Source organism: Narcine bancroftii, chromosome 14 (genome assembly GCF_036971445.1).
Source record: "Narcine bancroftii isolate sNarBan1 chromosome 14, sNarBan1.hap1, whole genome shotgun sequence".
NCBI classification, from domain to species: Eukaryota; Metazoa; Chordata; class Chondrichthyes; order Torpediniformes; family Narcinidae; genus Narcine; species Narcine bancroftii.
The window spans coordinates 46341361-46357080 of record NC_091482.1 but is presented as its reverse complement, the minus strand read 5'-3'; the positions used below and the strand labels follow the sequence as shown (position 1 = coordinate 46357080).

The 15720-nt window shown below is 43.7% G+C and overlaps 1 protein-coding gene across 4 annotated transcripts in view; it reads left to right on the top strand.

The window, feature by feature from the left end:
• The window catches only part of adam10a (ADAM metallopeptidase domain 10a), a 135829-nt gene that overhangs the window by 112813 nt on the left and 7296 nt on the right, over nucleotides 1–15720 (top strand). For all 4 annotated transcript variants that reach the window (XM_069911535.1, XM_069911536.1, XM_069911538.1 and 1 more), the window contains 4 exons: nucleotides 1376–1559; nucleotides 4080–4182; nucleotides 6926–7146; nucleotides 14025–14151. In XM_069911535.1, the coding sequence (XP_069767636.1) occupies nucleotides 1376–1559; nucleotides 4080–4182; nucleotides 6926–7146; nucleotides 14025–14151 (635 nt within the window). The remainder of the gene's footprint in view (nucleotides 1–1375; nucleotides 1560–4079; nucleotides 4183–6925; nucleotides 7147–14024; nucleotides 14152–15720) is intronic.

Genomic DNA, 15720 nt, shown 5'->3' with positions numbered 1-15720 from the left:
TTGAGGAGATCCAAAAAGAGTAATTAAAGGGCAAGGTTCTAATTTTAACTAAAGAATTACCGATAGTGTTTGGGAAAAGATCTTTCCAAAATTCTTCTAAGTCAGGGCAAATCCAGAAGACATGAACTAAAGAAGTATCAACAATTTCACATTTGTCACATATGCCTGAATAGAAACGAGACAATTTAACTTTAGACATATGTGCTCTATGGATCACTTTAAACTGCAGTACCAGAAAAGACTGCATTGAAAGCCAGGGCCATTGTCTCGTCATATCGAGCAAAGTGGGCCTCGCACTCATTGCAGTCGCGTTTCAATCGAAGTGCAAGCGTGCACCTGGAAAATTTGAGAAATGAGGAAATGGATCCATTTTGATCTTTGCGTCACGTTGGGATGTTATTGGAACGTGACTGATCCTGTCGAGTCACTGAACCTGTGGTGTGTCGGATTCTAATTTTCAAGCTTTTCCGTATTGCAATTCTAACATTAGTTCCTTTCAATACTTGAGAAGAAATTTGGTTTGGAGTTAAATAAAATAAGGTGCTTTTAATCTTTTTATCCTGAACAATTATTGTGTGGTAAAATTAATTTTGAAGGGTTAATCTTAAATGAGAATATTCTCATACTCATTTTTATGAAATATTAACAAATTTTAATGACTGACATCTCGTGCTTTGAAAATAAAGGGAATCTCATCCCATTGGAAGAGTGAAAGAATCAGAAGGAACAAATTTACAATGGAATACGAAATATGCAGGATTGATTTATTAAAATCATTGAGTGGCTATGATCAGAAATCTATCTATTCCCTTCATAACTGGAGGATGCAGATTCAATGTTGCTTTCAAAAAGCAAGTTGGATTGATTTTTTAAATTAAATTTTAAAAATGTACATACAACATGATGGAAGTCAATTCCAGCCATTGAAACACATATTGGCCGATTGCATCCAATTCACCTACTAACCCCCAAAGTTTTCTTGTTTTGGAGCGTGGGAGGAAAATGAAGCACCCGGAGAAGACCAGGACATGGGGAGAATGGATGCGAACCCCAGTTGCTGGCGCAGTCATCGTGTTGTGCTAGCCATGCTACTATCCTTCAAATATTTGAAGGATTGATGAATTGTAAGGCAAATGGACATGGAACAGGGAGTGGGACAGTCAAGATTGCTCTTGGTCGAACTGGCACATACTAGATACCAGCGACGGCCACCAGAGTGATCAATTCAACTGAATTTGGTTTCTTAGGACTCTGTGCCTTACAGGGGCAAAACAAATAAGCAAACAAATATAACAACTGCAGTTCTTTGAGATTCATTAATATTTACATGTGATGTGGAAGATTATTTATTTTCTCTTCTGGCATCCTACCTCAGCCCGAGTCAAGGACCGTGTTGTACCAAATTCTGTACTTTCAAGTCTGCTGTTGAAAAATGCCGCAATGAGTCTGATTGTGCCAAGGAAGGAACTTGTAATGGTGTAATTGCTTCATGCCCAGCGTCTGATCCCAAAGACAACTTTACCCTCTGTAATATGAAAACCCAAGTGTGCATCAATGGGGTAAGTGTTTGGATCTGTGAAGACAAAAAATCTTAATCCAAGTTAATGAGGGTGCAGGTCGAGCTGAGACAGTTGTTTCACAGTATTTAACTTAGACACAATAAACAAATGAAAAGGTGATTATATACATAAAGCTTCAGGTCAAAATGACTCTATAATTTACAATATTATAGGCACCCTTTTTAAATGTATCTGAAAATGTACATTTAAATATTCTGAGGCACTTGATGTGGAGACTGCTCTTGATCACTTTGTGTTTAGACAATGAACTAGCATTGGTCTATTTATCATAGAGTCAGAGTTTGACACCATGGCAACCGGACTTTCGGCCCATCTTGCCCATGCCAGTCAAGTTAGTCCCATTGCCTGCATTTGGCCCATACCTCTCTAAACCTTTCCTATCCCTGTAATTGTCTGAATATCTTTTGAAAGTTACAGTTGTTCCCACTTCTACTTCCTCTGGCAGCTTTCTCCACATACCCACCACCTGAATCACCACACTAACCCAGGATTGCTCCAACCCTACTAAAGAACTGTCTGGACCATTTAAATATCATTTATTTTGCACTAAGATAACTGTAAATATTTATAAACTGTCTTTCTTTTGAATTTGTCTCCTTAATTCAATTAAGCATACTATTGTAGTTGTTTAAGTTTTAATTAAAAAAATGTTTTAGACATACACCACGTTAACAGGCCTTTCCGGCCCACGGGTCCATGCCACTTAATTGACCTGCAACCCTGGAACGTTTCAAACACTGGGAGGAAACTGAAGCCCCTGGGGGGAAAACCCACGCAGACATGGGGAGAATTACAGCGCGGGATTCGAACCCCAATTGCTGGTGCTGTAACAGCGTTTCCCTAACCACGCTTTGTTTTAGCGATTGGGTTTTTTTAAACAGAATACCTGTCCAGTTGCAGCAAGTTTTGGTGCACAAGTATAGTGTACAAAGTATTTGACAATAAACTCATTGCAAGTCCCAGCCTATCCATCCTCTCCTTGAGATTCAAACTACCAGTCCCAGCATCATTCTCATGAATCATTTCTGCTTCCTTTCCAACTTCATGGTATCTTGCCTGTATCTGGGTGACCTAAACTGCACACAACACTCCATGAGCAGTCCCACCAACATCTTACACAGCAGTAACATGACCTCCCTGCTCCTGTACTCAGTTCCTGACCAATGAAGGCAAGCATGCCAAAGGCCTTTCCATCACTAGCAGGTACCATGGTTGAAGTAAAAACACAATGCTGGAGAAACTCAGCAGGTCAAACAGAGTATACGTTATGCAGCAAAGATAAAGATACAGAATCGACGTTTCGGGCTTGAGCCCGGCTTGGACACCTGCCTACATTTTGCTCACACCAACCCCAAAAGACTGGTGATGTATCTTTATCTTTGCTACATAAAGTGCTCTATTTGACTGACAGAGTTTTTCCAGCATTGTGTTTTATTACCATTTCATCACTATCTGTGCCATTACTTTCATGAAACTATGTACTTGTACCCTGATATAACTCTCCCCAGACTCTGCCATTCACCGTGCAAGTCCTGCCCTGGTTAAATGCACCAAAATGCAATATCTTGCCCATGTCTGAGTTAAATTCCATCTGGCATTCCTTGGCCCACTTTCCCCGATCACCTCAATCCTCTTCTTCACTGTCCACCAGGGTGCAGTGCTAAATTTTTAGGTGACAGAGCTCACCAAAAAATGGCGACAAGGAAGTGCCAGAACTGCCCCTTGAGGTGCTGGAGCAGCGCTCCGGCAGCGCTGAACCCTTGCTGTCCACTATGTCACCAAGTTGTGGTGTTATCTGCCAACTTACTAACCGTGCAAGCTACGTTGTTATCCAAGACATTAAAATAGATAACAGTGAACCTAGTACCCATCACTGTGACACAGGAATCCTGCACGGAGCATCTTTCAGCTCCTCCCATCAGGGAAGAGATGCAGGAGTATCAGAGCCAGCACCACCAGGCTGAGGATCAGCTTCTTTCCGTGGGCAGTGAGAATGCTGAACACCCAAAGGAACTGTTCATAATGACCATCTGAGACTCTCAGGCATGAAACAAAATTTATTTATGTATTTATATGTAGAGATGAATACTTGTCCTGTATGTGTGTTCTGTCTGGTTGTGTGTTTTGTCTGTGTGTTTTGCACTGGGGACTGGAGAACACTATTTCATCAGGTTGCGCTTGTACAATCAGAGAACAATAAACTTGACTTGACAGACCACTCTTCACAGGTCAGTGCAGTGGTGCTCAGTATCACCTTATCTTTTCTACAATGTTGGATTAGTGTCAAAAGTCAAAACACATCAGTCTTAAACTAGGCGATTAAAATTTGTAGTCGTCAATTTAAATAAAATGTGATTATTTTGTATTCACTTATAAAATCATTTGCTATTCTATTTAACAAATTTAACAAATAAAAGATTGCCATTTGGTGTTTTTTGTGGAATTTCTATTGTAGTCATAGATTTCAACCCACTCAAGGTTTATATTTTTCCCTACAAGCAATGCTCTGGATCAATCTGTGAGAAGTATAAGCTCATGGAGTGTACGTGTAACAAGAAGGATGACGACTCAGAATTGTGCCATGTGTGCTGCATGGAGAAATGTAAGTAATATTGAAATGAGCAAAAGTTTTCACCTTCTCCCTATAACCCTCTCAGTTCTTCCCCGTGACCCTTTCATTCCCCCCATAAGCCTCTCGTTCCCCCCGTGACCCTCTCGTTTCCCCGTGACCTCTCAGTTTCCCCCCATGACCCTCTCGTTTCCCCCGTGACCCTCTCGTTCCCCCCGTGACTCTCTCGTCCCCCCCCACCCACCACCATGACTCTCTCTGTTTCACCTTCCCCCCTCCCCGTGACCCTCTCTGAGTTGTCCTAAATCTTCCAAAGACATGCTGGTTGCTGCATTAGTTGGTTGTTGTAAGTGTGTGGTGGAATGATCCTTAGTTTATTAGTTTATTGTCATATGCATCATATAATTTACATATGCACCAATTTCCTTTATTGCTGCAGCCAATGAGGTACTTTAAAAAAAATTTAGACATACAGCATAGTTACAAACCTCTTTTGGCCCATGAGCCCTTGCTGCCCAATTACACCTAATTAACCTACAACCCTCGGTATGTTTCGAACAGTGGGAGGAAACCGGAGCCCCCGGGGAAAACCCACGCAGTCATGGGGAGAAAGTACCAACTCTTTACAGGCAGCACAGGATCGAACCCCGGTTTCAATCGCTGGCGCTCTAAAAGCGTTGCACTGACCGCTACATCAACCCTAGGAGTTGTTTTATAGCGGGAGTGTTTTTTAAAATAAACACAACTACAGTATACATTAAATTACTCCCAAATGGAAGGACATTATAAATATAAAAAATAGATTGATAAATATTCACAAGTACAATTATTCCAAAAAAGTGGTGCTTCATACAGGTCAGGCTGGGCAGCATGGTTAGCGTAGCGGTTTGTGCAACACCGTTACGTCAATGATTGGGACCAGAGTTCAAATCCTGCGCTGTCTGTAAGGAGTTTGTACTTTGTCCCTGTGTCCACGTGGATTTTCCTCGGGGGCTCCGGTTTCTTCCCACCGTTCGAAACGTACCAGGGATTGGATGTTATTGGGCGGCACGGGCTCATGGGCCGAAATGACCTTCTACTGTGCTGTAGGTTTAAATTTTACATTTAACATTTTTTTTATAATTTTGTCCCACAGTAGTGGTATGATTTAGGTAGTGACAGGAGATTCAAGAGGCTGGCAGCTGTTGCAGGAAAACTGTTCTTGAACCTAGAGGCTCTGGGCTTCAGTCTTCTGTACCTTCTGCCTGAAGGGAGCAGCAAGAAGAGGTTGTGACCAGGGGAATGGGGGTCCTTTTTGATGTTGGCTGCCTTCTTGATGCTGCTCCTTACAGAGATGTCTTCAGTAGGTGGGAGGTCGGAGCCTGTAATGGAGCTGGCTATATTTGCCATTTTCTACAGATTTCTGCATTCCTGAGGTCTTGAATTCCCAAACCAGGCCTTGATGCAACCAGTCAGTCAACTTCCCACAACACACCTGCAGAAGCTTGATTGATATTCAACAACATGCCAAATCTCCTCAGACTTCCTAGAAAGCAGAAGCATTGATTGAAAATAGAAAATGTGTTGCTGGTAATGTGGGGAGAATGAAATGCGTTTGGGGTCGAGGGATGTTGGGTGGTCAGAGCAGACAGTGGGTCACAGAGATTTCAGATGCTGGAGTGATAGAAACCAACTGCTGGAGGAACTCATTGGGCTGAGCAACATCTGTGAGGGGGGGGGGAAAGGAAATGTTGATATTTTGGGTCGGAGCCATTTATTGAGATTTCAGGAGCTAAATGGAAGTGACTTGGAATGCATTTAGTGTAGATGCATTTGGGCATTCCTGCTGTTGGCCACTGGCTGTATTCTAGTACATTGGCTGTGATCTTCTTGACTGAAGAGCCAAGTGTGAAATTCCAGTGTGACCTTCAAACCCAGAGGCTCATTTGTGAAGGGGACGTGTTTAGGGAAGTAACCAACGTAGTGTGAAACTGCTGCAAAACCAGCATGAAGTGGACGTTTAACTGACCTCCACCTTCCCAAGGTTAAACTGCAACAATTCCACATCGAGTTTTGAATTGTGAAGTAAAACACGAAAAGTCTGCAGACACTGGGATTGAACTAAAAACATAATGCTGGTGAAACTCAGCAGGTCAAACAGTGCACAGAGCAATGATAGAGATACATAACCAACTTTCAGGCTTGAGCCCTTCATTTAGGTATGGAAAAATGTCGGCAGGCATCCAAACAAAAAGGTCAGGGCTGGGGGAGTAGCATGGCTTCAAAGGCAGGGGGTAGTAGGTGGATGGGGAGGGAGGACGAATGGTTAGGTGGGAAAGAGTGGAGAGCTGGGGGAAAGACAACAGGGTGACGAGAAGGGAGAGCAGATTAGCAGAAGCCAGAGAAATCGATGTTGATGCCGACCAGCTAGAGAGTTTTGAATCGTGCTGGACTGTGAAACAGCTGAAGGAAGACTCCAGATTCGTCCCCATCTTCCATAATGGCATTAGTGCCAAGGACGACCTCTTCGGGCATAAATGCCTGGTAGGCGATCAATTTCTGCTACCTCCAGGGGGTCCCCACTTTCACGGAAGCTGGTCGGGTTCGCTCTGATTTGGAATGCAAAAGAAATGAGAGCTTTGGATCTTGCAGAAGTGTACCATCCAGCTGCACTGTGCTCATGCTGGCCTGCTCCAACACTTAACAATAATTGGCCATTGGCCATTCACCCAAAACAAATCATATTAAATTCATCTAGTTCTTCTACACTCCCTGATAATCTTATTTTTTTGGACAGCTAATCCGTCAACGTGTGCAAGTACTGGATCGGAGAAATGGCAGAAACACTTCAATCACACAACCATCTCGCTACAGCCTGGCTCACCCTGCAATGATTTCAAGGGCTACTGCGATGTCTTTAATAGATGTAGACTTGTGGATGCCGATGGGCCATTGGCCAGGCTGAAGAAAGCAATCTTTGATCCAGAGCTTTATGAAAATATCGCTGAATGGATTGTGGTGAGTACCGTTTAGCTGTTCATGAGGCTCAATTTTATCTCATTGATCTTCTTTGGCTTGGCTTCACGGACGAAGATTTATGGAGGGGTATGTCCACGTCTGCTGCAGGCTCATTGGTGACTGACAAGTCTGATGCGGGACAGGCAGACATGGTTGCAGGGGAAAATTGGTGGGTTGGGGTTGGGTGTTGGGTTTTTCCTCCTTTGTCTTTTGTCAGTGAGGTGGGCTCTGCGGTCTTCTTCAAAGGAGGTTGCTGCCCGCCGAACTGTGAGGCGCCAAGATGCGCAGTTTGAGGCGAGATCAGCCCACTGGCGGTGCTCAATGGGGCAGGCACCAAGAGATTTCTTTAGGCAATCCTTGTACCTCTTCTTTGGTGCACCTCTGCCAGTGGAGAGCTCGCCATATAACACGATCTTGGGAAGGTGATGGTCCTCCATTCTGGAGATGTGCCCTACCCAGCGCAGTTGGATCTTCAACAGCGTGGATTCGATGCTGTCGGCCTCTGCCATCTCGAGTACTTCGATGTTAGGGATGAAGTCGCTCCAATGAATGTTGAGGATGGAGCGGAGACAACGCTGGTGGAAGCGTTCTAGGAGCCGTAGGTGATGCCGGTAGAGGACCCATGATTCGGAGCCGAACAGTATGGCTAATCTATGCCATACGTTTGCATCCAGAAATGATTAAATTGAGCAAGTATGAGGGAAAACTTTAAAAAATTGTTTTAAGATGGGCGGAAAGGTCAGCGTAGCATTTAGCACAACGCTATTACAGCACCAGTGACCCAGGTTCGACTCCAGTGCTGTCTGTAAGAAGTTCCTATGTTCTTCCCACGATTTTCCTCCCACAGTCCAAAAACGTCCCGGGTTAGTAGGCTAATTGGTCACACGGGTGTAATTGGGCAGTGTGGTCTTGGTAACCATGCTGCATCTCTAAATTAAAAAAATAACCTTGCTGCACATCGATCTTTTCCACATGTCCAAGTTGGAGGTGTTAGTGTAACACTGTGGTCGGCTTTGAGATCACCGTCACTGCCTAAAGAAGAGCAGCGTGAACGATGCACTCTAGTGTTGAGTTTTTGACCAATTCGGTCGAACCCATGCTCTTCTAGAGGGCAGCTAAACTTCAAATGATTTTGGGGAAAATGTGAAAAGATTGGGATTATCTATAAATCAGCCATTCTCAACCTTTTTTTTTGTGGCTATGCCCCATTTAAGGATCTGCTCAAAGTGTAAGGGCGCCCTTCCCTGTGAAGCAGTCAAGTTTAGATGGTTTCTTCTGCACTCTTACTGACGTCATAAAATTTTTTTATAATTTCAGTCCATGTCCTCTCTCTCCCCCCCCCCCCCCCCCTTAAGTATGCTGTGGCCCCCAGGGGTTGCATGTGGCCCCTTGTTGAGAATGACAGCAAGACATTAAATTCCATCCCTAAGGTGGGATAAATTCCATCCCTAAGGTGGGATAAAAGATAATTTGAAGATGTAGCTCTGATGAATAACCATAATAATATGTAACAAAGGGAGATATGTTCTTGTCTCATCTTATAACTTGCCATGGGTTCTTGACCTGCATTGAGGAAAAACATGAGAACTGTGTATATTTAATTAAATGTTAAATGTAGACAGACAGCACAGTAACAGCCCATGAGTCCGTAACACCCAATTAAACCGAATCCCCAGTATGCTTTGATAGGTAGGAGGAAACCCATGCAGACACGGGGAGAACGTATAAACTCCTTATAGACAGTGCGGGATTCAAACCCCGGTCCCGATCGCCAGTGCGGTAACCCCGGTGTGCTAACTGTGCTGCCCTTGCATAGCTGATCTCTTGATTGTTACCTGATGTGATGGGCGTGAAAAAGGACAGCAGTAGCTTTAAAATGAATGTCACATCAGAATAACCCTGACATTTGCTAATATACATGCATTGTTTAAGATCCATTTGGCAAAAGTAGTGGCTCAGATTTATTTTGCAGATGTTCAACAAATATCTATGGTTAATGCTTGCTTTCTAACTTACAATAGACATACTTCCGGCATTTCGAGCCTGAGCCCTTTTGCAAGATATAAGCAAAAAGCAGGCAAGTGTCTGAATTAAGACTGGAGAGAGAGGGAAGACTGGCAGGGGGGAGTGGTCCAGGCCAATGGCAGAAGGTGTTAATTAGATGCGATAAGGGGAAAGGTGAGAATTGATTTTGGTTCTGTGAAAGGAGACTAAGGGAATGAAAGGGAGAGAGAGAGAGAGAGCTAAAGGAAAAGAGACACATGGGAGGTTAGTTCAGAAGGTTCAGACACTGGGTATTCAAGGAGTCATGGTAAACTGGATTCAAAATTGGCTGTGGGAGAGAAGACAGAGGATGGTAGTGGATGGCCCGCTTCTCAGATTGGAGGCCCGTGACTAGTGATGTGCCGTGTGGGGACCATTGTTGTTTGGTGCATTGGATCAGCAAGTTTGCTGACGATACAGCGAGGAAGAATGGGCCAGTAAATGGCAGATGGAGTTTAATGCAGACAAATGTGAGGTGTTGCATTTTGGAGGGGAAACCAAGGTCGGACAGACACAGTAAAGCACTGAAGAGGGCGGAGGAGCAAAGAGATCTGAGAATACTGATACATTGTTCCCTGAAGGTGGTGTCCCATATGGACAAGGTTATAAAGAAAGTTTTTGGTATCTTAGCACATATAAATCAAAGTATTGAGTGTAGGAGTTGGGATGTTATGTTGAAATTTGAGACGTTGGTGAGGCCAAATTTGAAATATTGTGTGCAGTTCTGGTCATCTAACTACAGGAAGGAGATCAGCAAGATTGAGAGAGTGCAGAGAAGATTTACTAGGATGTTGCCGGGTCTTCAGGAGTTGAGTTACAGGGAAAGATTAAACAGGTTAGGACTTTATTCCTTGGGGCGAAGAAGAATGAGGGGAGATTTGATAGGGATTTACAAGATTTTGAGAGGTATAGACAGAGTGGATGCGAATAGGCTTTTTCCACTGAGATTTGGGGAGATAAACATGAGAGGGTGTTGTTTTAAGATGAAGGGGGAAATGTTTAGAGGGAACATTAGGGGGAAGTTCCTCACTCAGAGAGTGGTGGCAGTGTTGAAAGAGTTGCCATCTGATGTGGTTCAATCATGTGTTTTAAGAATAAATTGGATAGATAAGTGGATGGGAGAGGGCTGGAGGGTTATAGAATGAAAGCAGGTCAGTAGGACTAGGGAGATGCTGGTCGGCACAGTGTAGAGGGGCCAAGTGGCCTGTTTTCTGTGCTGTAGTGTTCTTTGGTTGTAAGGTGGGGGGGGGGAGGTTAACAGAAACTAGAGATAGCAAGATGTGGTACTTTTTGAAGTCAAAATGTAAGGGGAATATATGAAGTTAATGGTAGGATTTTTAAACGCATTGATGTGCAGAGAAATCTGGGGGTTCAGGTCCATTAAACCCTGTAATTGACAATGCAAGGATATATGGTTTAATTGCCTTTGTTGGGCGGGGCCTTGGGTATAAAAGCAAGGAAGTCATGTAACAGCTAAACCAAACATTGGGTTGGCCATATTTGGATTATAATGTAGAACATGGGACACTACGGCACAGAACATTGGTCCACAATGTTGGGCCGACCTATATATTTCTACCAAAAAAAAGTACTAAAACCTCCCTACCCTGTAAGCCTCTATTTTGCTTCCATCCATGTGCCTGTCTAATGGTCTCTTAAATGCCCCTAATGTTTCTGCTTCCAACACCGCCCCCGGCAATGCATTCCAGGCACCCACCGCTCTCTGTTTTTTTTAAAAAAAACTTAACTCTGATGTCTCCCCTAAACTTCCCTCCCTTCACTTTGTACAGCTGTTCTCTGGTGTTTCCTATTCCTGCCCTGGGAAAAAGGCACTGGCTGGTCCACCTTATCTCCTCCCTCTCAAAACCTTGTAGACCTCTATTAAGTCTCCTCTCATCCTTCCACGCTCCAAAGAGAAAAGCCCCAGCTCTGCTAACCTTGCCTCATAAGACTTATTTTCCAACCCAGGCAACATCTTGGTAAATCTCTGCACCCTCTCCATAGCTTCCACATCCTTCATATAATGAGCTGACCAAAACTGAACACAATATTCTAAGTGTGATCTCACCAGATTTGTGGAGTTGCAACATGACCTCTTGACTCTTGAATGAAATCCCCCTGTTAATGAAGGCCAGCATCCCTTCGGCTTTCTTAACTATCCTCTCAACCTAGTGCTATGTCTTGGTACAAGATGGCGGTGTGGCAGCAATCCACAGTGGCCTCTCCGGACCTGGTAATACTGTAACTTTTTAAGTAAGGCACTGTGCACAATTTTTAATGGGAAAAAAATGAATGGTCGAGCTTCGTGGGACATTGTTGCAATATGAATATCACCAAGCAATAACAAACCTTCGGGAAGAAGCTACGCAGCCTTGGCCTCCAGTCTTTGTGTTGCTTGTTGCTGGTGGCCAAGGTGGGGTCATCATGGTGTGTTCTGTGGAGGGCGTGTCGTATGCCTGATTTGTGGGTTGTGGAGGTTGCGCCATCTTGGATCATGGGGCCCTGTGGCAGATGGTGAGGTCAGTTGAGGTCAGTCTCTCTTCCACCATTGTGGGCATTTTTTTTCATCGTGCACTGAGTCCGTGGAGGCTGGTAGCATTGTGGGGGACCACACATATCCTCAGGTGAAATCTTCTTCCTGCTATTGGCATAGGTGTTGAAGCTTTTGGGCTCTAATGGATTGTGAACTGTGTGGCAGTTTCTTCACTCAAGCTATCAGACTTTTAATATCCTGAATCTATTGTAACTTGTCTCTACTGTGCCTATTGTCTAGATTGCAAAAATACAGCGATAAGTAACACTTTTTTGTTTTGTCTTGTGTGGTAATAGTGTTGCCTTGTACTGTTTTTGTGCAGTCTTGTGTCATTTTATGTAGCCCCATGGTTTAGAGGAACGTCTCATTTTTTTTCCTACTGTGCACAGCATTTGAAATTTGGTTTAAAATGACAAATAAAGGCTACTTGAACTTGAACCGATGCGGTGACTCGAGAGTACTGTGTGCAGTTCTGGTCACCTCAATGCAGGAGGACGTGGAGGCTTTGGAAAGGGTAAGAATAGATATTTCCAGGAGGTTGCCTGGATTGTTGAACAAACTTGGATTCCCATCTCTAGACTTTGGTGGATGAAGGGTGAACAGGGAGAAGTTGATGAAATTATGAGAGGTATTGATGGACTGAGATGGTCTGAATTCTTTTTCCCAGGGTAAAAATGTCAGGTTCAGGAGGACATGCATTTGAGGTGAGAGGAGGAAAGTTTAAAGGAGATGTGTGGGCGAGTTGTTTTTTTTTTACACAGAGTGGAGGGTGCCTGGAGCTGGCTGCCAGGAGTAATGGTGGAAGCAGATCCAATTGTAGCATGTAATAGGCTTCTAGATAGACACATGAATACCGGTAGACCTCGACTTGTTGATTCCCTTCCGGGACTCTCATCGTAAGCCGAAAATATCATGTTGGAAAAAGAGCGAGAACAGGCCAAAAAAGCGCGAATACAGGTCAAAAATGCAACAATGGGTGAAAAACGCAAGAACAGTGTTGCAATGGAACCATCGTAACTTTGAAAAATTGTACGCTGGACCATCGTAAGTAGGGGTCTATCTGTATGCAGAGATTTACTTCAACTTGGAGCTCTTATTGAGTGCAGACATATGGGCTAAAGGGCCTGTTCCTGTACTGTACAGTTTTACGTCCTAACTTATTGGTGTTTTGGATATCAGTCCTAAGCTATAGATAAAATTTAAAAGTACATAAAACTGAGCATAATCTTAGCATGACAACTTGTGACTTGCTTTACTGAAGGGAATCCTAAGTTATAATTTTAATTTCTGTGGAGGACACAACCTCTCATCACATGTTGCAAAGGTTAAAGGTAAAGGTTCCATTATTGTCAAGTGATGCTATATTTAAAATGCATCATACATGAAATTCTTTAACTTTGTCTACTGTAAGAAAGACAGGGAGTCGGCGCTTTGTCCTGTGCCCCTCACAGAAATGAGGCCCCAGCAAGGGGTGAACTCATGGCCCCTGGTTGACAAGACTGGTGCTCTAACCACTGAGCTATTGGTGTCTCAAACGCAGTGGAGAAACTCAGCAGATCACAAAGGATGTAAAGGGTATCCAACATTTTAGGCTAACAATCCAAAAAAAACCCCAAAATTAGCACAGTAGAATCAGCAGAATATTTGTATCAGTGGTTAAACAACAAACAGCGACATAATGGCACAAATGGAAAATTCATATGAAATCATTTTGAATACGTACCAAAAAAGCACTTGATCACTGCTTACCAAATAAGATAAATGAAACGCTGAACACTAGTAATTCTATTCGATGGCTTTTAAAAATTTTCAACTCCATCTTTGCACACCAGAGCTCTGTTGAGATCAAACTGGCGCCAGAAGCACGTCAGAGCCCCACGCGGGCGAGCCAGATGGTGAATGGTGTACAGGGTTCTCGACCTGTGTCAGTGAAATCGGGCAGATGCCTGAATGAAATGTTGGGAGGAGGACAGGACAGGGGAAGGATCACAGATGGGAGGATAGAAGAGAACAAAAAGCTGAGAAGTGATGGGGGGAGTGTGTGGAGGTTAGCCCTTTGATAGGAGAAGGAAAGGAAGGTTCTGATCGGAGAAGGGCCAGCCCAGGTCTGAAATGCTGGTTACACTTCACTTCCTAAGGACGCTGCATGGCGTGCTGGGTTTCTCCAGCCCGTTTGTGTATTGCCCTCGACCCCCCCCCCCCAGCGTCTGCATGACAACATGTGACTTTTAACACCTCTCATGACATGATTTTTTTTTTTGTGGTTTGGATGAGCCTAACGAGATTCTGCTTTGTGTTCCAGGCTCATTGGTGGGCAGTGCTGCTCATGGGAATTGCTCTCATTATGCTAATGGCTGGATTTATTAAAATTTGTAGCGTACATACTCCGAGCAGTAACCCAAAACTGCCTCCCCCCAAACCACTTCCAGGTAAGTCACCTACTGGTTTGAAGTTGTGTGAGAACAAATTTGCACCATTCATCCCAGAGTTGAAGATGCACCCCTCACTTTTCTGCAATTTTAGTTTTAACATTTTATTTACAGTACAGTAGAAGCCAATTCTGGCCATTTAAACCCATGCTGCCCAATTACACCCCGTTTGATATTTTTGAAGGGTGAGTGGAAATCGGAGCCCGTGGAGGAATCCCATGCAGATACGGGGAGAATGTACAACCTCCTAACAGACAGTGCCAGATTTGAACCCCGATCGCTGTAATTGACTCAGACTAACTGCTACGCTAAACATGCCCTAATCATATTTTAATCTTCCTCAAATTTTAAATTAAATATTAAAAAATTAAATTAAAATTAAAAAATTTAGAATTGCAGGTCTGTAACAGGCCCTCCTGGCCCATGAGCCCATGTCGCCCAATTGCACCACCTGTACATTTTGAAGAGTTGGGGATACCGGATGAAACCCCACGTAGACACAGAGAGAACGTACAAACTCCTTACAGACAGCGCCAGATTCGAACCCTGGCCACCGGCACTTTAACAGTGTTGCACTAACTGCCGTGCTAACGGTGCTGCCCAAGTTCTTTTCCCCCAGTTTGCTAGACGTTCTAAGTGAAATTGAAACTTTTGTTGAAAACAAATCATCTGGAGCTGACTGACTTGTAATTCTATCCTACAATCACTCAGCCATCTTTATTTAGAATATACGCCTTAGGTTTTTGCAAAAGCTTTTATGAATATATCAAGAGGAAAAGATTGGTGAAATCCAGAGTAGGTCCTTTGCAGTCGGAATCAGGGGAGTATATAATGGGGAATAAGGAAATGGCAGACCAATTAAATTCTTACTTTAGTTCTGTTTTTACAAGAGAGGATACAAATAACCTCCCAAGGATGTTGGGAAACATAGAGACTAATGCAAGGGAGGAACTGAAAGAAATCAGTATCTCTAAGGACATGGTCTTGGGGAAATTGATGGGATTGAAGGCAGATAAATCCCAATGGCCTGATAATCTACATCCTAGGGTACTTAAGGAAGTGGCCATTCAGATAGCAGATGCTTTAAGAATTATTTTCCAGAACTCGATAGACTCAGGATCAGTACCCATGGATTGGAGGGTAGCTAATGTTACCCCACTATTTAAAAAGGGGGGTAGAGGAAAAGCGGGGAATTATAGGCCGGTGAGCCTTACATCAGTAGTGGGCAAAATGATGGAATCCATTATTAACGATGTAATAGCGGAGCATATGACGAGCAGAGAAGGGATCGGACAGAGTTAACAAGGATTTACAAAAGGTAAATCGTGCTTGACAAATCTTTTGGAATTCTTTGAGATGGTGACAGGTAAAATAGATGGGGGAGAGCCAGTGGATGTGGTGTACCTGGACTTCCAAAAGGCCTTCGATAAGGTCCCGCATAAACGGCTGGCTTCCATAATCAAGGCTCATGGAATTGGGGGGAAAGTATTGATGTGGATTGAGAACTGGCTGGCAGGTAGAAGACAGAGAGTTGGGATAAACGGCTCATTTTCTGAGTGGCGGGCGGTG